At 41.4% G+C, this 24,991-nt stretch overlaps 1 protein-coding gene across 4 annotated transcripts in view; it reads left to right on the top strand.

Annotated features, from left to right (window-relative positions):
- The window catches only part of apbb2a (amyloid beta (A4) precursor protein-binding, family B, member 2a), a 40,002-nt gene that overhangs the window by 1,921 nt on the left and 13,090 nt on the right, over positions 1–24,991 (top strand). Inside the window, exons 2-10 of one of the 4 annotated variants that reach the window (XM_078260668.1) lie at positions 397–511; positions 1,331–2,625; positions 4,257–4,465; positions 5,412–5,555; positions 6,001–6,086; positions 6,215–6,275; positions 7,656–7,802; positions 8,239–8,366; positions 24,446–24,560. In XM_078260668.1, the coding sequence (XP_078116794.1) occupies positions 1,362–2,625; positions 4,257–4,465; positions 5,412–5,555; positions 6,001–6,086; positions 6,215–6,275; positions 7,656–7,802; positions 8,239–8,366; positions 24,446–24,560 (2,154 nt within the window). In that variant the 5' untranslated portion in view covers positions 397–511; positions 1,331–1,361. Of the gene's footprint in view, positions 1–396; positions 512–1,330; positions 2,626–4,256; positions 4,466–5,411; positions 5,556–6,000; positions 6,087–6,214; positions 6,276–7,655; positions 7,803–8,238; positions 8,367–13,498; positions 15,172–24,445; positions 24,561–24,991 lie in introns of those variants that run through there. The other 3 variants (XM_078260670.1, XM_078260669.1, XM_078260667.1) reach the window with 3 other exon arrangements.

Genomic DNA, 24,991 nt, shown 5'->3' on the forward strand with positions numbered 1-24,991 from the left:
ACCCAGGGAGAGGGGAGCAGATAGGGGCCCCGCATGAACAAAGTGCACTGCCCAGGGAATTGTCTCTTTCCAAAATCCTGCCTCTGTCTTTTCCCGAGATCTTGTCGTGCTTTCAAATCTGCTGCGTTTGTATTTTCCATGTTTTTTGGAAAAGGCGCTGATGATGACTGCAGCATTGTTGGCTGACAGGATGTTTATACATTTTCCTTGCGTGCCTGGGCATGTTTTTCTACCTGCAGTTGTTTACCAGCTTCCCACAGGGTTGTGACCAAATTGGATAATTCAGAAACAGAAGTGGCAGTGATGCAACCCATACCGTGCCGATATGTGCCGTATCTTAAGATCAGAATGATTCTCTGCTACTGTCTTTGTTGCTCTCCATCCATCTGTATTCAGCATTACAGGGCTGATCCGCCTGGAGATAAAAGAGACATGGCTAGCTAGTTAGCAGGAGCTGGCTGCCACTTCTCCTCCCCACAGGCTGGCTTACTGCTCAGCTCCGGCTTTCAATGTGAGTCCTACATGTAGCCTCTGACTCACTCCCAATATCATGCAAATCCGGCTTTATATCTTTGATGTAGTGTTTTTTTTTAACACTTCAACAGTGACACCATAGTGTATCAAAAAAAACCTCTGAGACTAGCAGAGCTGCAGCCAAAGAGAGCTATAGGCTTTATGTTCATTTGTAACATAAGAGAAATGCAAATGAGTGACACAGCACTGATGTCATCCATTTGTGATGATTTCAGAGACACACACAGAGAAAACACCCAGAGAGTACTTAGGCCAGAAATAATTAATAGAAACAACAAAATTATATTATATTTTTTATTACATTATATTATATTATTTGTAGTATAGTAGTATAGTACAATATATAAGCAGAGAGGCCAGAGGAACAAAGCTTTTAAAAACATACTAACCCAGTGACCAACAATTAGAGATAAAATTGGAGATAAGTAGAAGTGTAAAAGAAGCTTGCAGCCACAGGATGGAGAAGTGTTATTGTACTCTGACTCACTCACTCAGGGAAAATGGAAAGCGAGAAACACTTCCGTCTCTTAAAAAATCTAATGAAAAAAAGAGTTAAATTCATCTTAAAGGATTCTTATCAAGAATGTAATGTTGTTATGTGTTTGTGTAAAAAAAAAAAGAAGGAAAAAAAAGAATACATACATGATACTAAATGTTTTTTTGTTATTTTTTACAATCTCTAATGTCAACATTGGTATCCACCTCAAAAACCCAGTATCATTTGGGTTATATTGTGTAGCATATCAGGTTATACACCGTTACATGACTTCTGACAGTGTGTCTTTTCTCTCATCAGCTCTATTGCAGCTCTGTATTTCCAGTCAGCCATGATGTCAGTACAAACTCCTCCTCTCTCCCGCTCTGGCTCCTCCCCCTCTAATGTGGGTCTGGCCAATCGCAGCGGCCCATCCACCACCCCTCCCACCTCCCTCAGCCTTCGCTCGTCATACAACCAGTTGCTTGGGCGAGATGTCATCAAGGAGTCCATGGAAACTGGAAGTTCGGCCACCTTGCCAAAGAGCCGTCAGAGGTACGCAATGACCAGTGTGCGGAGCGCCATGGGGATAAGTGACAACTTGGCTTTGTCTTCTAAAAACCAACCTGTGACCAGAGGGAGGGGTCTCCCCACCAAGTCCTCCTCCAGTTCTGCCCTCTACTCCTCTTCGTCCTCCTCTTCACTGTTTAATACAAACAACCCCAAACTGGCCAAGAATGGGGCCAACATGCAGAGACGAGCTGAGAGTCAGCAGCTGGAGCTAAGCAGGGCCAATACAGAGGGCAAAATTCACAATGATCCGATCAATAACCCCAGTTCTGACTGGCTACAATTTGGAAAAGACAACTCACAGCTGCCCCCGTTCCGTAGAAGGACCAAGAGCTTCTTGGAGTATCATGGGAAGGGCTGGGATCTGGACCTCAGTTGTGGCAACAAAGATGACAAGGAGGAGAAGAAGCAGCAGCCTCCCCCAGAGAAGGAGCAGAGCAGCCCTGCCAAGGAGAGGGAGAGCCAGAAGGAGGAGAAGTCCAGCAGCAAGCAGACCTGCCAGGAAGAGAAGGAAGAGGGGGAGCCAGTGGTGGAGGAGGAGGAAGAGGAAGATGACCCCACACCTACACCAAGGCAGCCCCTTCTACCAGTGGTGGTGGAAGCTCCGCTGTCCCCCACGTCCTCCTCCTCCTCCACCAATAGCCCAGAGTGGGTTCCAGACCACCAGAACCACCACCAAAACCAGGCTCCAGTCCAGGTCAGAGAGGAGCTTTGTGCCCAGGTTCAGGCTAGTCCACGCAGCCCTGCAAAGCCCCCCAGAAGCTCCCAACCCCGGGTAATCAAGGTTGAGCTGCACCCCAACAACGAGAACCAGTTCCTGCAACAGTACCCGCCTTCTTCCCCTAAACAGGCCAGGGCTGCAGAAAGGAACACCCCAACCAGGAACCGGGCACCCCCTGCCCTGCCAGATCCTGAACCAGTGATGGGGCTCCCTAAAGTGGGCTTAAGAATGGATCTGACTCCTGAAACTCCATCAGAGGATGAAGACTCCAGTTGGACCACCTTGTCCCAGGAGACGCCCTCTCCTCAGACTCCACGGGAGACAGGTTCGATATGCGTGTGCTTTCTTGTTCTTATTTTAATATCTGTGTCAGCCTTTAATTATGCCTCTATTACACCCTTATTTCATTCCCTCTCTTTCTCTCTCCTTCCTTCTACCTCCTACATACTGTCTGATCTGGAAATTTACCAAAAGCCTCTTCTTAAGTGAAAAATTATGCTTAAAACGGTTTTGCTTCAGTTTCTTTGTTAAACCATTTGCATCCAAACCTCTGTTTTAGTATTTCTATTTTAGTATTTCTGTCTTTCATGTGTTCATCATGAAAGTATGTACATTGACTCTTTACCACACTTCAGCATTTTACATAGTCTGTAAATTCATATTTACATTGACTCTTTCAGCATTTATACAGTCTACCTATTTATGCGTATTGTGTTACTCCTGATCTACATTACCACCTAGACCACTATTTGCACTAGCTGTATATTGACTCTTCACTAAATTCAGCATTTTATATAGACAGTCTTTTCATACTTTACTGTGTTATCACTGACCTACATCAGTAACAAGACCACAACTTGCACTAACTGTATATTGACTCTTCATTACCTCTCAGCAGTGTTATAGACTGTCTATTCATGTATATTGTGTTGTTATTACCTTGTCACTTTCACATATCCTCCGACTTAATTACACCTTACTTTACGCCGGCTTTGTAATGCCTACCTAATCTGCACTTTATGTAGCCTATTGTATTCTGTTTTCTTGTATTTTATTGTATGTGAAACTGTATGTTGTTTTGCAACCTTATGATTTTCTTGGCCAAGTCGTCGTTGCAAATGAGAACTTGTTCTCAACGGCCCACCTGGTTAAATAAAGGTTAAATTAAAAACATTTTTTAAAGCTGAGTGACCTTGCAAAGAGCACAGGATCCTGAGGGCAGTGTGCATAATGTGGAGGAGATGCTGGGCATGACCAGAGATAAGAAGAAAAGCTAATGATCGCATGAACCGAATAACTAACTTGACTCCCAACTTCTTTAAAAACACTGTTGTGAACAACCTTGAGTCACTTTCTGTACTTATGCTGAAGTGCTGTAAACTGACTCTACTTGCTGCAAGTAAATAGACTTTGAGAGAACTCCAGTGATTTTGTCTATTCTTTGATAAATAATTATCCTAACATTAAGCAAGCAAGTCACTCCAGCAGTACTGCTGGAACCTTTAAGGCTCATGTGAGCCACCTTATGGCGCAGAGAGTGATTAGGACGGACAGGAGGATAGGATACTGCAGATAGCAGGGTGTGAAAAAGGAAAGACAAAAGGAAAGATAAAAAAGTAGAGCTGGATTCAGTATGCGATGATGGGCAAGGATGAATGACAAAGCAATAGTGTGAGAATATGAGGATATGGAGGGAACTATAAGAAGGCAGACAGTGAAAAGAAAACCAGCAGAGAGAGGAAGGGAGAGATGCTGTTGCCCACTGGGTCCTACTACAGGGAATGAGCCCCGGAGTTGCTATGACAACAGAAACTAAGTAGGGACAGGCTGACCATCACATAAATGTACCCTGTCCATCTCTGTACAGCCTTTTATATGCTCATATGTCATGATCATGTGTTTTAGCAGAGCCCTCCTGTATGATAAACTCATTTGTGTATTGCTGTCATCCATCAGCAGATGTATGGAGTGAGGGGGACCTGCCCCCCGGCTGGCGGGAGATCTCAGACTCATCAGAGGTCTATTTCTGGCACATCCCAACTGGCACCACACAGTACCACCGACCTGTTGCCTCCGGCAGCCAACACACCTCTCCCAACAATGAGCCAGACACTCAGCACGACCCACAACAGGAAACGCAGGACTCCCTCAAGCCACTAAACGAGGTGAGAGGACCCACAGACCTAACTCTCTATTCTCACCTTTTATTCAACTCTACGTGTGCAAAGCTATAGCCAGGTTCATCCACTGGGGGTTTTGAAGTATTTATTTCATTACAGTAAAGCTGAAGATTGTTTTATGTCAACATGCTCAATCTCTAGAGAGAATACACAACATGTTATGATGCTGAATATGAATAATAGTAGTACTATATTGTATGTTTAAAGGTTCCATGGTCAGCAAACGAACTGTTAACAATTTAAACAGGATGCTTTAGGATACCTGCACATCCGCATACACCATTCTGTGAGTCAGATTTAGAAAAGTTATGCTATCCTCAGTGCCATGTCTCTTCCACTCGTCTATAACATTTTAACTATGTGACTGAACCATAATAATAAATGAATTGGTGGAAGCGGCAACAAAAAGTGCTAGTTTGCAAAAACATGTATTTATAAAATGAATCATGAAAGTTAAATCTTAATCTTGAAAATAGAAGTTGGACAAAACAATCTTAACTCAAGGTCAACTTATTAGTTATTTAATTGGTTTAAACCACATCTCACAGTCTCATGATAACGTAGCAAACTCCATGAACCTTGAGATGTGATTGAAAGGTCTGAAAAAGCTAGAAGTGAGTTAAGATTGTTTTGTCAAACATTTATAAAAAAAAATGTTTAAAGAATTAAGTAGTGACATGAAAAAACCACTGATTTTACCACAGGTTTAACTGTTGGTCAGGGAGGAGCCTCCATTATATCAAAGGCTGATGCTATAACTAGCACATATACAATCTTAGTCCAATATATTGAAAAGCTGTTGGTGATTATTGATGTGCACAGCATCATCTGTCTTTCTCTCATGCTGCACCTCTCTCTTTCTCTCTCTCTCTCTCTTTCTCTCTCTCTCTCTCTCTCTCTCTCTCTCTCTCTCTCTCTCTCTCTCCCACAGCGCCCCAGCAGTCTGATATCTGACAGTTCGGTGGAGCCGGTCCCGTCCCCCTCTGGCTCCTCCCCCTCCTCCTCCTCCTCCACCCCCTACGATGATGTCACCTCTTCTGGACCAAATCTCAACACCACCACCTGCACAGCAAACGTGAGTCGCTGAGTCACATTTAGGTGTTCACTTGTTGAAATTCTCTCTATCTCTCTCTTTCTGTTAAAGTTCACATATATTTTTGTGATATATATTAATGGTTTTATTGATAAATTCTGGTCTGAATGGGAAATTGCAAGTGTGCTTTTAGATTGTACTGTATTTTCCCCAAAAGCTTGATGGTGTAATCTCTTCTTTTACTGCTGCATTTATTAGATTGAAATGAGCACACAGTAATCTCAGCCAGTCTGAGGTGCGTATTCAGCAAAGATGAATATCTCTCATATTAAGTTAAAATTAGTGTTATCCTCTTCAGTTATTACAAAGCAAATGAGAACAAATAAGTTCGTACAGTCAAAATGTAGAACTTGCCTGTTTTTCATCTTCTTCATTCCCTCACCAGTGTCTGATGTTAGTCTCTGAATGTCTGTCTGTTTTGCTCCAGGAGCTGAAGGACTATCCAGTCTATCCAGATCCCAGTCTGAAGGCATTTGAAGGGGCTACCCTCCGCTATGCCTCACTTAAACTCAAGTAACAAACACACACATTCTATACAGTAAAGACACATGTATAATTTCTACATGTGTGTATTTGAATGTTCTAGTTTGGTAAATATGACTTTACTTTGACTATTTGTCATGTCTGATGTTGCCCTGCAGCGCCCCAGCCCAGCTAGAGACAGTGGACCTCAACAATACCTTCTCCGATCCAGAGGGACTGGTAAGATCAGAACATTTATCATTATATCATAAATATCTATTGCTAATAGCTGTACTGCGTCACAGTTTGCGGATTTATTTACTGACACTCCTTATTATCTTTCATGATGATTTTGCTCATGGACACACACCATGTGTTGTGACATACTGTAGGCAGTTACAATTATAGTCAAATGCCCCAAAATGTAGTATATAAGTGAGGGATCAAATGCATTTACACATGTGAACATGCACATGCATTCAAATAATATTAGTACTCTGTTGTTAAGTCACCCTGTATTTGTTGAACTAAATATCAGTCTTTGAGCAAATCATGTTTAATCATTTGTCAATCAAGGGACCTCACCAGGCTTTGTTTGCAATGATGTAATGAACCTGCTCTGGCATCCTTTCCTCCCTCTCTCTCTCTCTCTCTCTCTCTCTCTCTCTCTCTCTCTCTCTCTCTCTCTGTTTGTTGCAGTGCCACTCAGTGGCTACTTTGTGAACTGAGCTATTGTGAATGTGTTCACAGACAAACTAAGAAGCAAAGCATATAGAAACCTTTTTGACCGTAAACAAATTTCACCATGTTGCACGTTCACTTTTGGCAAATGTTGCATCATATTTTAGATTCCAAAAGTGAGATTTATAGATGCTTTACTAATTCAAATTCAAGAAAAGCTTAAGCTATTCAGATATCTCAGAGTAGCTGTCGCTGCATAAAGTACTGTACCTCTGTAAGCAAAATTGCTTTTGTTTGAGTAACTATGCCTGTGTGTTAGTATGTAAGTATGTGTGTGTTTTTATACTTAAAAATAAATATAATTTTAATCTTATGTTTGTACATTTGGCTGTGGTGTCTTTCAGTTAGGGTCACAATCTACTTACCAAGTTAATTACTGAGATCTGGGACAGTGGTGACATTGCTGTAAAGATGTCAGACTGGGCAAAAAGCATCAGAAATGTTTTACAGTAATCAAACCCACAGATTAGCCAAATGTATTTGGAAGAGAATAACGAAAAGGAACAGTAAAAGCATTACTATCTTGGTTCAACTTTGACCTACCTTACTTTCAGTAATTGTACACACACATTTTTCCTGAGTAATGAAGGATTATTCCAACATTTTGGGTGACTTTATTGTCTTGTATTATTTATTACAATGTGGTTTTACATAATGTATCTAAAAAACTCTGGCTTCTTTTTAACCTGTCTGTCTGACCAGCCTTGTTTCTTGCCCTGTGAGACTTAATTGTAGCAATGTGGCTCCGTTATGAAATCTCACCAATTATTTTGGTGAGAACAGTGTGATCATAGCCAACACAATGATAGCCAAAACTACTAAAACAAGACCTGTGTTAAATAGAAAACTGATTCATCCAAATGTGTGTGTTCCTTCCAGTCATTTCCAGTGCGATCTCTGGGCTGGGTGGAGATGGCAGAACAGGACCTGTGTGAGGGGAGGAGCAGCGTGGCCGTCCACCACTGTATCAGACAGCTGTCCTACTGCAGGAGGGACATACGGGACTCAGCCGGTGTCTGGGGAGAGGTCAGTGCTTAGTTACACACAATATACAGTATGTATACTACAGTGGAATATTGAAGAAGTTCAACCAAAGAGTGATTTGGCTTCTCAGTATAATCCTCCAAGTGTGTAGATGGGCTATTGCTAATGGTTTCATTTTTTTTTTTTTTTTTTTTGAGTGCTTGCCCTATACTTATATGTGAATTCAACAGATATTTGGCTGGTACCAACCTGAAGTTTTCAAGAAATTTAAAAGAAAGATAATGAGTAGAGTCCGTTCTTTCCTCTTTTTTGTAATTTTTAGAGGCCTAAAGAGTTTAAACTATCAATTATGTCACATAAAAAGCAGGGATTAGAGAAAAGTTAGTAAAAAAGAAAACACTTTCTGTAGCAGAAACAACTTTTTTTATCTAACTACCTTTGTTTTAATCATCTTGCATCCTTGCTTGTGGTCTTACAGGGTAAAGGGATGCTGCTGGTGCTTCAAGACCGCATGTTGACCCTCGTTGATCCAGATGATCACAGCCTGCTCCACTCTCAGCCCATCAGTAGCATCCGTGTCTGGGGCGTCGGACGAGACCATGACAGGTAGGTGGACATCACAAATGTCTTTCTCCTTCTATGAAACCTTGTTGTGTTGTTGCATTGCCGGACATTCTTGGCTATTGGATCCCAAAGTTTGAGCGAACTGTTGACATGCACACAAAGAAGAACAAACACAAAAACATAAATCAAGCTTGCTTCAAACATGCACGTAAGTGTGTGCAAACACAAGGAACATAAGACACAGTAAAATGCATGTGTGGAACATTCTCTCTGATTCAGGAGATTTAACTAATCATCAGAGAACTAAAATCAGCCTCATTATTATTTGATGCATATTTGCACAAACTGCATTCAAAATGATCCATAATTATGCACATTGCTCCATGTTTCCGTTTCAGACTGAGGACCTATGGGGCCTTCAGTCATTTGACAATATCCCATGGTCTTAACCTTTCACTATTGAGCTGACAGTGTGCTTAGGCTAGCACAGCTGCTAATGGTGGGGACAAGCTTAGCCCTCATTGATATGGGCCCCTGAGGGTTTCCATTAGCCAGGAGCAACCACTTCAAACACTCACCCAAAGCCTTTACACATCTGGAAACATTAGTGCTGATGTAATATACATGCATAGATGTAATATTTATCAGGCATGTTATTTTGCGTATATGCATACAAGCATACACACAACATCCTGACAACAGTATAGAAGCCTTGTGAAAATCTTCTCCATACTAAAGAGACTTTGGGAGATTCACACGATGACCATACAAATGAAAAAAGTGGTGGAGGTTTGTAGTCCAAAATAGCTGTCTGATCCTGATATGTGTAATTGACTGCTAAGTAATTGGGTGAAAATGGAGTTTGAGAGACATAAGAGTTTTTTAGCTTATGTCTCTCTTCTCTGTGTCTACATAGCTCTTATTTCTGTCTTTCTTCTTGTGCCACTGTAGTCTCTTTCCCACACAGAGGGATGCTGTGGGATGCACCATCCCACTCTTCTTCTCTCCTTCCCTCATCAACAACACTACCACAACAGTAGCTGTTATTCTGTGTGTGTGTGTGTGTGTGTGTGTGTGTGTGTGTGTGTGTGTGTGTGTGTGTGTGTGTGTGTGTGTGTGTGTGTGTGTGTGTGTGTGGAGGGGGGGCGGGTGTCTCAGAGGATTGAGAAACGTTCAGTGGCTGTCTCTCTCAGTGGTAATGGATAAAGCGTGTAGTGGAGGGAAGGGATGAGGGTCGGCCCAGGCTAACGCTCCCTCTTATCCTTCTTTCTCTCACAGCATTACAGCTTCCACTCTCTCTTCATCCTCTCCCCACAGCAGCACTTTAAAATCTGCAGTCTGCAGTCTTCTGGTTGGTTTCAGGCTCATGATCGTGGATGTATTATACTTCCATCCTGGCTGGGAGTGTGTGTGACTTAGAAGATATTTGAAGCTCTGAAACCACAACGTACTTTCCCACTTTCCGTATATGCAGTAAATTGCTTTGTGTGTGTGTGTGTGTGTGTGTGTGTGTGTGTGTGTGTGTGTGTAAGATAAACAGAGAGAAAGAACATATGAAGGTTGAATTAGTTCTGCCACTAGAGTGCACTGTACTCAAAGTCTGTGCATCCAAAGATTCTATAGTGCAACTGACTACACTGCAATTGAAACTTAGTTTCAATTAAGGAAATTTCAAGCAATACAGCATACAATAATATTTTAGACAACAGTGTTCTTCCAATTTTGTGGCAACAGTTTGGGGAAGAAGAAATAATAATAACAAACTAAACTAAAAATATCTAATAAAAACATAATTTAGTGTGGAAGAACTTGACTTGTCTGAGAAGAGCCTTGACCTCGACCCCATCCAACACCTTTGGGGATGAACTGGCACATTGACTTAACACCTCTGAATGGGAGCAAATCTCTGCAGCCATGGTTTATAAATCTTGTGGAAAGATTTGTGGAGTTGAGGCTGTTATAGCAACGCATAAATGCCCACGGTTTTGGTTTGAGATGTTCAACAATCACAGTGTGTAGTTAGTCCACATACTCCTTCATGCTATCTAGTGTTTGACTGGCTTGAGAAACACAGAAGTAGTGTGCTGAGCTGTGGCAGACGGACCTGTCTGAATGAATGAATGGAGGGTACCTCAAAGTAAAGCTCCCTGTGCTCTCTCCTTCCATTTCTCTCTCCGTCTCCTGTCTCTTTCTCTACCCATCTATTTGAGGAATATTCCCAGTCTTGTCCTGAATGTTCTCTATCTCTCTCTCCTTCAGCTTGATTCAATATGAATGAGTCCCCCTTTCTTTTAAGCGGGCTGGGACGAGAGGGGGTTAGCTCCTCGATGAAGTCATGAGGCTATATTTGGAGCACTCAGCAAGTCCGTCTCTGTGCATACTCATGTGTGCGCGTACACGTTTGCATGTATGTGTGTGTGACTGCACATGGGCTTGAATTGATGAAGTCATAGGTCTTTATCTGGAGCACTCTGTTTGTATGTGTGTGATGGTGAATGGGCGGGTGTGTCTGTGTTTTCCCCCTCTTCTCCATCCCCTCTTTCTGTCTGTAATGCTCTTGTGCTATTTCCACTCTTTGTCTCCAGCGCTCTTTCTGCCTCCCTCTTACGCCATTGGCTGCACAGCTTTGCCTCTTTTTCTTTCTGCCTCTCTTTGTTTGTCACATCGTTGCACTTTAGCGGGGATAGCCTTCCCTTTTTTCAGTTTCAGTAAGACAAGAGAGGGAGAGACAAAGATAGCAGCAACTGAGGAAGAGGAAAATATACTCCAAACAAACAGGGAGAGTGCAGAGTACAGAGCGATGGAGAGCCAGTGAGGGAGAAGGAGGCAGTGCATGCTTCCCTGAGCAGGACACGGCAGGACTTTGCAGGAGGCTCTTCGGACCAGGCGAGCAAAGCAAAGAAATCCGACTGTAGAGGAAGATAGGGAGAGAAAAGGTGTGCAGAGGTTAGAGGAGAAGGAGGAGGAGGAGAGGGGGAAGGAAAAAGGGACAGGAGAAGGGGAAAAGGAGCCCTAGAGGATTAAAAAAAAGAAGAAGAAGAGAGGAGGCAGACGTGAAGAGATTTACCCCTGGGTACCGCGGCGACAGGGCTGTAGCAATGTCACCGTGGTTTTGGTGCTAACGAGGCAAGGAAGTAATCGTCTGTAACGGGGCGAGCATGTCTGCTTGTGTGAGTACCCCTATCTTTTATACATTCAATCCTCTAGCTCTCCCCATCCATCCATCTATCCATTCCTTTACTTATAGTCATCCATTACTGCCTCTCTTTCTATCCCAACATTACAACCTGTCTCTGTCCTTTGCTGATTTCCAACTGCTCTGTTTGTGTAGAGGACACGACGCACAGATCCCAGCCCTACTTTCATTCATTAGCTTCCCCTTTATTTTGTCACTTATTTACTTCTCAGACTCCTGCTGTGTGTTTCACTTCAAGCTGTGTACTTTGTTTCTCTCTCTCCCTCTCTCCCTGGCTGGCTAGCTGTCAGGCTTATGGATGCAGGCTGGCAGCAGCGGCAGGTTTGCAGCCGGGAGACATGAGCGAGACTTTCAGGGAGCCAGATAAGAAAGAAAAAGCACAAGAGTGAAAGAAAGAAAGGAAGAGAGAGAGAGATGAAGTAAGCAAAGGGAAGATTGAGAAAAACAGGATTAAAGAGTCTAGATGTGCTGCAGGGATTTTTCAAAGTGTGTGTCACGGCTGTTTGGAGCTCTTTGATATTGCACTTGGTTTAAAATATTACTATTTTTGACATATCTTGCGCTGCATTCTGAATTTGAAGTTTGGTTACATACCTAGGTAAAGGTGTGTGTGTGTGTGTGTGTGTGTGCGTGCGTGCGTGCGTGTGTGTGCGTGCGCGCGCGCGTGTGCGTAATAAATACCTTCACTGTATGCATATGTGGAATTTCCCTCTCTCTCTCCATAAGTATCTCCCATAACGAGGAGGAGGAGGATGAGGGATGAGCAGGGAAACTAAGCGAAGAACAAGAAGCCAGAGTTTTGCAGAGATTTATGACATTAGGGGGCAGGTCCTGCTTGTTTTCTTGTCCTTGCCGTGTCACACTTATGAGGATTGAGACTTTAGTGTTTTAAGAGTTGATGCCACTGTGATGAATGCCTTTAAAAGTGTGTCTGTATAGCCCTGTTGTCTATGTGTGTGTTTCCAGCTATCAAAGCAAAAATATCGTCACCTTTCTTCACTAATGGCTTATCAGCAGATGTGAGAGTGCACACAAACACACACTGATTCTACATTTCATTGATATTCATTAGTGGGCAGCAGTGCTTGCTTATTCCCTCTAGCTCTCACTTATTTCCCCCTACTGCTGACCTTCTGTGGACAGCCGTGGCATGTAGAAAAGGAGGGAGGAGAGGAAGAGAAGAGAAGAGAAGAGAAGAGAAGAGAAGAGAAGAGACACGCAAGCCTCCAGTACCATTAATATTTTAAGGCTGAACACACTCTAGTCCACCTCCATTTATGTCAATGAAGAGAGTTTGTATGTGCATGCTTGGGTTGTAGCATCCCAGTTGAGCCGCAGCTTATTTGCTGATGTCAAGGCCCCTATAACCTTAATTAACATGCAAGGCCCCCTCTGTCGGCCCACAGGGACGGGGCCCGAATACCTAGACCCACTCGATAGACGCCAGAGTGATTGATGGCCTTTCCTCGCCATTCCTGCTCCGGTTTGAGCCCCACACAGACCTCTCTCTTTCCCTGCAAGTCATCGCTCCTCCATGCCAGCTCACTCCCACATTCTCCACACACATACACGCGCCTCGTGTCAGGAAATGTCCACCTAGCCTCCCAGAAACCCTCGTTCTCTAAAGGGTCATTATGGTTGGAGCTGTGTCCCCACTCACTCTCCAGCCCGGAGTCATATGTGAGTCAGACACACAAACACACACAAACACACACACACACACACACACACACACACACACACACACACACACACACACACACACACACACACACACACACACACACACACACACACACACACACACACACACACACACACACACAAACAAAAAGACAAGAAGAAAATCTCTTCCTTCTTTCTTGCATTTACTCTCACCATCCCTTTCTTTCCCTCTCTCTCTTACATTAGCATTGTTAGGCACACCTGCTGTAATCCCTGTCTTCCTGACAGATTACTCCTCCTGTTCCTCCTATAGATCCCCTCCCTTGCCCCACCAGCCAATAAATCTCCTCCCGATAAAATCCTCGCTGGTCCCGGGCCATGGCGAGCAGCGATGTGAGGTGATGCTGATGTTCACAGCAGGACGCTGGCGCAGTCGATGTCTGCCTGTAGCCTGTCTATCTATTCAGACTACAGGCGGCAGAGGTGGCTACAGACTGTTTAAGATCAATACATTTGAATACTTCAATACATGTTTGAAGTGCTCAATGTAGGTTTTATATTATGTTTTCAGTAGGGCAGTAAATTAATCTCCTCTTAGTTATTTCTAAGTCAATATCTCACTTAAATTATTTATTTTGACAGAGTGAATTTAGAAGCATGCATTTATCACTTTTCTCACAAATGATTTGCAAATAGATGCAGGTGACACTTTTATCCAAAGAGACTTCCAGTAAGTGTATTCAACTCAGGTAAACACTTGAAACTAGTAAAAGGGAAAAGAGTCCCAATACTTTATTTAGGACGCCTATCAGTTATTACAATTATTACAGTTATGTAACAACTATTCTTTCCTGGGGTCCACTCAAAAGACAACTGCAGGCAGATTTCTTTTAATTTTTTTGTGAAATATATTGTGAAACTTTAATCAAAACTGAAACATTTTGACAGCTGGGCAAACTCTCCAGCCGATGAAGATCATGACGATATGATTGAAAGCTCTAGAACAGCAACTAACCGGACCTTGTAATGAGATTGTTTTTCCCCAAACAAAAACGTTTAATTTAGCAACTCAAATAAAGCCAGTGTCTGTATTAAAGACATTATAAAAAGGAATATAGAACAAGGTCTGTTTTTGGATCACTTGCTCAAAAGTTAATATATGAAGAAGAAAAAAAAAAAGTAAATTGGGTAAATTGGGTGAACTGACCCTTTAAAATATTCAGCACATCCACTGTATTTAAAATGAGAGAGACAGCTAATTATTGTATGCTATGTGCATGAAACATAATGATGTATGGCACATGCAGCTAATTAGGTTACATGCATATGATCACAACTGCACTGTGAGTAGGGATTGGCATAACTCTACACTTACTTGACACTAAATCCCTGCACTCTCCGACACACTGTCTTTATCGCTCACTCTTACAGACACACACATACCCCCCCCCCACACACACACACACACACACACACACACACACACACACACACACACACACACACACACACCAGAGCAGTATGATGTATAAATGATCAAGAGCAGAGAGAACAGCAGGACATCGTCCCTCATTCCCCACACACACTCTCTCTGTCTCTCCAACTCACCCACCCACCTATCTCTGCTCTTAAATATGTAATGACATACGACTAGTGTTGACACATGCGTGCTGTATGTGCTTCTTCAGCTTGTTGCCCCCTCCCTCTCTCATTTGCCTCTTCCACACCGAATGCTTGGAATTGGGTCACAAAGCTGCATGAACAGAAACTGGGGTTGTGTGTTTTTCCCGTTTAGTATAACACAATTTTCACCATCAGCTTTGTAAATCTGTGCGTTTTCTTAGAAATGATGCAGAGGCACTGAGGATGAATCAAACTGATGCATCGCTTTTGCTGTAAACAAAATCAAATGTCTGCTGAAATCACACAGGCAGCTCTGTGTGTTGTGTATGCTGCTTAATAAACCGTAGACAAGTTTTATTTTTATTTTGACTTGATTCTGTCCTAGTTCTTTGCTGCCTTGGGCAATATTGATGATTGTGTTAAGTGTTTGTGTATGTCTCCCTGTGAGTGTGTGTACGAAGAGAGACAGGGAGTGTGTATCATGTATATCACTTCTCCTCCTTCGCTACGCCCTCTGGCCCTGGGTGCTCATTTTTTCTGCTCATCTTGGTGCTGTAAACAAGTTTACGGTGTAGAGAGTTAATTACGCACAAGCATTCTACATTAGGCCTAATGGCTGTGGGCCATGACTAATTCACCAGGTCGCAGAGGGGTTTACCCTGCTCAGTTGTCACACAGACTTTAAGTACTCCAGTGCATCTGTGGTTTTACTGGTGTTGTTATATTGAGATTCAAATTAACTCCAAAGTCCTGCTCCATGGACAAATGTCTCAGTGTGCCACCTCACTAGATAAGGAATAGTTTTGGGAAATATGGTTTTGGTAATTTGGTTTAATTTGCAGAAAGTTAAAGCTACATTGTGTAAGAATTTCTCCCATCTAGCATTGAAATTGTATATGACAACCAACTGAATATTACTTTCTAGCCCCTCCCATTCCGATCGCGTTTTAACTGCTACGGTGGCCAAACCCGAAATTAGCTCTTAGTATCTCCATCGTTTACACGCAGCTGTTCTAGCCACTCCAATATTAACTTTGGTCTTGTTGCTTTGCCTGTCGCGTTGTCGTTTTAATTCTCTTTTTCGCTTCCCTGGCGAGTAATCTCCCCCTGGCATTCGTCACGGTGCGGGGTGCCAGATGGCTTTGAAATCTGTACAACATATGACACTGTCTAATTCCCCCAATTCATAAAGGAAAAACTCCAAACAAAAAAGGGAGAAGGAAGGAATTTCAACATGGAGTGTAATTTAGGTACAAAGACTTAATATTAATAGAGCACTGACATTCACTGAAGTTTATGTTTCCACTTGTAAAATGTTCCTCAGTACACCTTTGTGTATGCATGCATGTAGGGGACCAGGTGCTTTAGACTCTCAAATATCGATATGGTATCGGCCTCACAAATCCAGTATTAGTGAGCGTCTAATTAGAATATTGGATATCTTAGCATGCTAATGACAAGACTGTAAAAACCAGTTAGAGGACACTAACATTGCATCAATAGTGCAGTACTGTAAAACTAAGCCAATATCTGTCAGCAGCTCTGTAAAGTCTTATTAATGGCTCTGTAAAGTGTTTACTTTGCATCCCTTCTCTCTAGTTTTATCTCTGAGTTTTATTGGGCTTTTTTATCCCCATATTCTAAATTACATTACAATAAACTACAATTAACATCAGTCATGAGCAACATACGCTGTTTTCTGCAAACACAATTTTCACCACTCGTTTTCCTCACAGCAGTGTATTGCAATGTTTATTAAGTTTGGACAAATGCAAGTGGAGAACTTTTATGCAGAATACATGTAGATTAGGAAGGTCCATCAACAAAATTTAAATTAGTCGAAATAAAAATGCATTTGTATGCTGTGACAGCAGAAATGTCTGTTCACTTTTTCAGCACTTGCAAAGGGAGCTTTAGGGTGGATTTTTCTTTTACTACTTCTTTTAATTCTCATGAATATATTTATAGCTGTCATCTTCATGTGTTCATATTGCCTTCCTACTGATAATATTTTTCATCATAAAAAAATTACAGAGTGCTTTCCTTTAATGAGTACGTTCAACGCTACATCATGTTTTTAAGTAAGCTTATAAAACAAAGAGTCTCACACAACTGTTGCAAGAAAAACCAGCCTTTTAAAAGAGAATGTTTGGAGGTAAACAGCTGCTAAATATAAATACATCCCTGCAAGGTGTGTTTTTATTCTCTTTACAATGTGATGAAAGGGCTTTCATCTAAACCACCATCCAGCTGTTGTCTCCGCTCTAACATACCTGTCACAGTTCAGCGTTAAATCTCACTGTGAAACTGGATCAGATCTACATCCACTTTGGACTGATGCCAAAGTCACAACATTGTCCATAATCATAGAGTTACCAGTTCAGTTACAATCAATATGTAGAACATATTTCCCCTTACGCACGCACGCACACACGCACGCACGCACGCACGCACGCACGCACGCACACACACACACAAACACACAAACACACACACACACACACACACACATACACACACACACTGTACAAACACCTGGCCCTGCCTTTCTCCCCGTCTACGTTCTGCTGACAGGAAAGTCACAAGAACTTCCTCCTCAGACATTTCTAATCAGCAACTGGCTGTGCAATTAGCATATGTAAGGCCATTAGCATAGAGCCAGGCACTACCCAGCCACTCTCTGAAAAGCTGTTTGATAATTGAAGTCTGTGTGATGCCACAGTGCTCGGTGTGTTTGTGTGTGTGCGCACGTGACAGATGGTTTGGAGAGGAGACGAGTCTCTGCTGCGCGATACTGGAAGCTACAGAGCAGAAGAAAGAAGAGCAGACTGGGGACTACTTACATTTGTGTTGTTTTCACTGCCTCTTCAAAAGCCTCTTTTACTGCAGCAGTTGTGGCCACTTAAGTTTTATTACGCTATTTTAGCACCTGAAGATGCATAGTCAAGTAATTCTGTATAAAGTTGGTCGAAACTACTTGTATTTTAATTATAAAGTATGATCAGTGAAAATAGTCTAAATTATTGAGCATTACATTTGCACTGCAAAACTATCAACACTCACTCAACACAAAGCAGTTATTGCCGATGTTCCAACATTCGTGGACCTATTTAGTTGTTTACTGTTGTAATTTTCTTATTTTTATGAATAACTGGTCAAATAAACAATGTGACATCATGTGGAGTGTAATATGAAGCTGTAATCTGTATCTTATTTCACACAGTTTAGCTACCCACAAAATATACAAAAATGATTCATATTTTACCCATGCACCTTGAGTTAAATAATAAAGAATGATTTGTATTTAAACCCCACCTTCAAAACAAAAAGAAAAAACTAAGTGTAAACTGGCCATTTGGCATGCACTTTTAAAACGGCCCCTAACTTCAGCTCGTCGCCACAGCTCATCAACCATCACTTTAAAACATGAGTGCTTTGGTTGCAGCCTTCTTGCATTTATACTAACAATCAATAGTCTTATTTCATGCAGAAAACCATTATAATGGAGGCAAAGACATCAATTTCACAACTATTCTCAGAATCCGTGCTTTACAGCGTTTTGCGTTATAGATTTTTTTCTTCTTACATTTATCATCAGCATTTGTCATCAGCATTAATCGGATAAAAAAAATTCAGGTGTAGGGATCTAAACTGAAATGTGGGAATGCATCATGCATTGAATATCACAACCTGAATTGTATGTTTTATATGTTGTTTAAAAAAAAAAAAAAGTGTTAACCACAAAAAAAAAGAATAGCAAAACCTGACACCATGGTTAAATATGCAAGGGTGGAATTTTCCTTTAAGTGTACACATGCTAATGCTACTACTACACACAGTGCTGTTTGTACTACTGATGGCGGGGTGATGTCAGAGCTGCAGACACTGACGGTTCTGTGTGACTTCCTCAAACCCAGTTCATCATACATCTTCACCCATGAACTCATTTAATCTCTGAGTTGTAAGCATTCTCTCCAGGCGAGCCTGCCTCACGGCCATCAGGATCAAAGAGAGATTGGTAGTAGTGAGTCAGTCATCCATTATTCTGCTCTGGAAATGTATGGAGCACAGAGAAAGAACACACACGAGTGGAGAGAGTATTGCTTTAACACATCTCTGCTTTCATACCTTTCATCTCGTGCCTCCACCTCCTCTCCGACATTCAACCCCTGGTGAGTCTCTCACCTCGTTGCCATTCCTCTTTGCTTCACTCCCATCTTTTCATTTTGGCTTCTCTAGCCTTTATCAATCCCCTCTCTCTGCATTTTATCTATCTATCTCATCACTTTCCTGCCATCTCTGAGGTCTACTGTATGTGTCATTCATCTTCTGTTGTTTGTTGATTGGCTGCCTGTCTCTCTCTACCATGTGTCACACCCTCCATTAACTGAGGTCGGGGATAACTGCTCCTCAAAGTAAGCCAACAGCTCTTTCTCTCTTCTTTTTCCTCTCTTTTGTGTCCCCACACTAAGCCACCTATTTATGAAAAAGCTGTTTATGTGTAAAAGCAACCAGTGATCACACTTCTACTTTTTAGGTTGTTTTCTTGAAGATCTAATGTTTCAAATCAGTAGTAAAATTACTACATTTGTTTTTTTTTCCTAATTTGCTTGGCAATCATAGAAGATTGCATAACAGCCAATATGTAAACAGGTGTCAGCAGGGTACTGAGGTCATGTTCTTGGTAATATTTCTGGAGATTTTACAGCTTGTTATGCTGAATTTATATTCTATGATAACACACATTACACACTGAATGTAGGGTTTCTTAAGGCTGATTCAAATCTTTTAGACAAAATGTGTTTATGTGTTTGAAGGCAAAAAGAAAATTAAAATGAAAAGAAGTATTAGTATAAATAGTATTTACCACTTAGTCCATATAACAACTACATATTTTGCATCGGAGCATACTGTAGGGAGTTGGAGGAAAGTAGGAAGTAGAATATTGCAAAATATGTATTTGAAGATTTAAATGAAAATTAAAAGTGCTTTTAATACTCTAAAAATTGTACTTAGTTTAGTTAGTGGCTGGTCAAAAATCTCTCAGGTATGTGAGGTTCTGAAGGAGGTTCTGTCTGCTCTTGTTCTCCATCATCATAGTGTTATACTACAGCCAAACACACACACTTGCGCTTCCATTTACAGACACGTTTGTCTGACAACTGAATGATTTTAAACTAGTGGTTTGATCACAACTCAGAAATGCCACCAGTTAAGCAGTGTGAACAGTATTACCTGCGCTGCTGCACTGAAATACTCATCAAATTGCCATTTTATGGCTGAGAACTCATCTGACAAAGTAAAAAAAATAACTTAAAGACAACACCTGTTTGTGTGATTAGCTTCATTTACATTTTAAATAAGTGTTCATAGACAAAGTTAGAAAGATGGCTTTGTAATTTCACTGCCTGACCAAGCTTAAGTCATTGTATTCCAAAAGCTTAATATTCCTTGTTTTTGAAATGCTGAGTTTTCAGGTATATGAAAAAAAACACACAGCTTAGTGTTGATGAAAGGACAAAACAGAGAGAAACAGATACATTTCCAGATGTTGCTGACGCTGACTCAGTCTCGGTCTTGTGCTGTCAAAGTCAAATAAGGTCAGTGTGATGTGGGAGGTAAGAGTCTGTCCTGGGTTTGATTCAGGTGTGATGTGATTTGTCCATCAGTAATAAAGCCTTTTGCAACTTTCACACTTGTGTAAATAGAAGAAAGAGGTCCATTGCAGAGGTACCGTATGTATAGAGAGCAGCCATTCAGAATTTCGACACTGAAATCCAATTTCACACAAGTGACGGACAGAGAAGGAGGCATGCAGTCTGAATTAGAAATGGAGCAGAAGGAAGCAGAATGGCAAGTAAATGGACTCGGAGCAAAGAAAATCATGAATGAAATTCAAACACAGAGAGAAAGATATGCATTTTAATGTGTGCAGACACACACACACACACACATACAGACTGTGTCTTCCTAAGCAGATCATCAAAGAATCAAAGGCAGTCAATGTTTGAATTAGCCCTCTGTTCATCCAGCCTGTGCCTACTTTCTAGTGTTCCTTATAATAGAGCGTCACAGACTATAACATGGAATAAAGCGGCTGTGATGAATTACACTGTTGATATGAATCATTCTGTGTTGCATCTTTCTTTCTTTTTGGGCCTCTACTGTTGTGGTAAGAAAAGATAGTGAGTTAAAAGAGAGAGAGCTGAGGAGAGGGAGAGGAAGATTAAAGAGTGAATGCAACGGGGAGAATGAAAGAGAGATTGAGAAGAGGAAAAGGTAGAGGAAAGTGGGGAGTAGGGGGAGGGAAAGCTGCAGTAACAACAAGATGTGTGTGTGCGAGTATGTTGGCACATCTAACAGGAAAATTGTGCTGTTTCATAATATAGTGGAACACTAAGCCACTAAAATGAAAAGTACACAGTAGGGCTGGGCAATATGGAGAAAATCAAATATTGCAATATTTTTGACCAAATACCTCAATATCGATACCGCAACGATATTGTAGTGTTGACTATTGGTGCTTTCACAAAATATATACACAATGAGATTTTTTTTAATAAATAATCATCAGTAATGTGGATATAATGACTAAGTGGGTAAAGGCAAATAATAGAACAGTTACAACAGTCTGGTAAGTTCAGAAAATGACATCACTTTACTGTAATGCAGCCTTTAAAACCAGGAAAAGACACCACTTATGCCATATTACGATATCCAAAATCTAAGACGATATCTAGTGTCATATCACGATATCGATATAATATTGATATATTGCCCAGCTCTAGTACACAGACCTGAGCTCCAGTGCGCACACACTTTTGTGACACATTGTGTCTGTTTCTGGCTCAGTATGTCACGTGTATTAATGTTTCTCTTGTTTTTTTCCCCCTCGTTTTTCTATTCCACCTTCCTGCTCCCGGTTTTCTTGTCCCTTTTCATCTTTTGGTGTGATACAATTTTCTGATACTTCCATTTTTACCTTTTTCCCCATCCTACTTTTTTTCTTTAACTAATTTATTCTGTCCTTACTTTTTCCTTCACCACACTCACATCTTCCTCCTCGCTTCCCTCCCTCATTTTTCCCACCTCCCTTCTGCTTCCCGGGATCCAGAGAAAGGTAACTGCTCTTCATGGTGTGTTCAAGTGTGATCGTGCCTCTCCATTGTTTTCAGTAATCGTTGTGCCAAGACTCCCAACCCCCCCCCTTGTGCAATCACATATGCCACCTCAGGTATCAAATCAGTGGCTTTGCTTCGCCCAGAGACAGTGTTGCTCTTTACAGGAGTGCAGCAGCACTACTAAAGGTCTAAATCACTGGTGTTAAATCATCAGCGAGCCAGACCGGCCACAGGCTATTTTCTATTAAGAGTTGCATGCTGTTTTATAGCATTTTGATCCCCCAGAGAGGGAACAGAAGTCATAAAAGAACCATTTGTAGTATGCGAGGCAAGGCCATTCATGCTGCTTTGGTGACACACTGCTCAAATGTCCCTGAACGAAACGCACTGGACGCATACACACAGACACACACACACACACACACATCATTGTACTTTTCTTTCTGGCCAAAGGCGCAGAGCATTATTGACCCAAAGTGTGTGAGCACACAATTAAGTAGAGGAGACAGTCCAGATAATGGACTCATAAACACAATGAGCCCACTTTGATAAATGCCATATTTCTGTTTGTGTCTATGGTTATTTGGGAGTGTGCAGTGTGTGTGTGTGTGTGTGTGTGTGTGTGTGTGTGTATGTATATATATGTGTGTGTGTCAGCTGCATCTGGTGACATTGCCATCCAGTTGGCTTCTCTGCATGTCCCCACTCCCCTCTTTCACTCTGCTTTGTCTGTTCACTCAATCATTTCAGTCCTGCCTGGAAACATATCCACCTACATTTTTGTTCTGCAGCTTGTCTCACCTGTTAATGAGGAAGAAATGTGTCTTTCTTTCATCTGTGTGTGTGTGTGTGTGCGTGCTTACATGCGTGTGTGCGTACGTATGGTGCATGCGTGCGTACGTGCGTACGTGCGTATAGTAGCTCTCACAAGCTGTGTTTCATCTCCCACCCACTTAGTGCAGAAGGTTTCTTTCCTGGCGGAGCTTCCTCTCTCAGTCTCACCCTCATACTCTCCATTTTTTTCCCATGTGGCACCACTGTGAAGCGCTCAGCACATAGTTTCCTCAGGCGCTGGGACACACATCTGCCTTCCCGTATGCTTATGTGCGCCAACCTCTACTTTCAGTTCAGGAATGACTATGGATAGAAAAAAACCTGTTGTTTACAGAGCAACAGCACACAACATGCCACATGTTAAAGGGGCTTTAAGTAATCTATTTATCAAAGAAACTTTGACTGCCGTACAAGAAGTTACAGCAACACCCTTAAAGCTTATGACAGAGCTGTTAATACACAAATAATGAAGCAACATTTCCACAATAAATGAGGGTGCTAATTAGAGTGGAGCCATAACAAGAAATAGGTAAATATATCATGATGCAAAATGGGGTAATAATATTGTGTGTTGTCATTTTTGAAATTTCTTGCAATTCATTTAGCAAGTTTTAGTTTCCTTTTTGATGTTTGCAAAGAGTTACCTCCTGACAACACATATAGAATGAAGAAAAAAGACTTTAAAAAGCCCACTCCAATAGAACGGTTATTGATCAGGGGGATGAGAATAAAATGTGGGCTCAAATCCTGGGTGGGCTTTCAAATTGACAGTAATATATTACAATATTAGATATTTCAAGAGGCTGCTGATAATGCCAACAAACTCAATAAAAAAGGCTGAAGAGAATGTAAAATACAAATTTGCCAATCATATCCACATATGCTATGTGCCCTCTGGGAAGATCTGTTTAATCTAACAGAAATATGCAACAATGTCTAAAGGAGGCTCTCCAAGGAGTCATACCAGGAGGCTTTGAGAGGAAGCTAGGAAGCTAGAGGACAGCCAGTAGCAGTTATTCAGTGTGATAGCATTAAGTGGATAAAACCTGACTCTCCCACATACAATATATGTAATGGAGTAGACATTTGTTCCATCCCATAACACTTATGAGATGGAACAAATGTTATTAGGAGGAATTTACAAAGAGATAGTATTCAGTGATGATACCATTAATGCAGTGAGGTTATTTATCATGTTTTGTTTTTTCTTAGCCCTAAATAACCACAAATTGTTCTCTGCCATCTCCCTTATCAGACACACATATACACCAATTACATCATGCCACATGATAAAACAATTCCTTGTTATGAGGTTAGCAAACTGCTTTCTTTCTTTCTTGATTTTCTTTAAAATCATTAGTATTTTTCTCCATCCCTTCATTTTGATATTTATGTGGTTTGTTCATTTACGTCTCCTTCCACATATAACGTTAGAGGGCAGCTGGGGAATGTATAAAGAAACTGAAATTTGAATATATATAAATGAGTATACACACTGGAAGATAACCCATCTGGTGTGGTTTAATTACTGAATCATCTATATTATAGGACAACAGAGATTCTTACTTGCTGCCCCTTTAACAAAGCAAAAATGTTTGGTACATCTGCTGTAGAGGTGCATCAAGGTATCTTGTGTTTGTTTCTTGCATTAGAAAGTCATGTGTTTTCTGTCTGTGTGTCAGGGACTTTGCCTATGTGGCGAGAGACAAAAACACGCGGGTGCTGAAGTGCCACGTGTTCCGATGTGATACCCCTGCCGCAGCCATCGCCACAAGTCTCCACGAAATCTGCTCCAAGGTGGGTGTCATTACTGCAGCTGCCTCCGCATGAATGAGCTCATCTGGTGCTCTGAAACAAGTTATCAAGCTTTAATCAGAGTGACTTTTGAAAAGAGAAAAAAACTCTGTTTTGCTGATGCAGTTATCCAAAGGTACTTTTTAAGGTTGTAACTTAGATGCTACTCCTACATGCATACATAGAAGAACTAATAGCAGTGCAAGAGACAAGATTTATGTTATCTTTTACTTGAGAAGTAAGAACCGAGGAGAGAGATAGAGGGAATGTTTAAGAGCCTTTACAGTGAGGAGAGGAGATAAGATTCAGGTTACAGAGCGAAAAAGGAGTTTCAGTGTGTGTGTGTGTGTGTGTGTGTGTGTGTGTGTGTGTGTGTGTGTGTGTGTGTGTGTGTGTGTGTGGTATAAATATAAATAAATATATATACTGTACAC

The sequence above is a fragment of the Sander vitreus genome, chromosome 10 (genome assembly GCF_031162955.1).
Source record: "Sander vitreus isolate 19-12246 chromosome 10, sanVit1, whole genome shotgun sequence".
Lineage (NCBI taxonomy): Eukaryota > Metazoa > Chordata > Actinopteri > Perciformes > Percidae > Sander > Sander vitreus.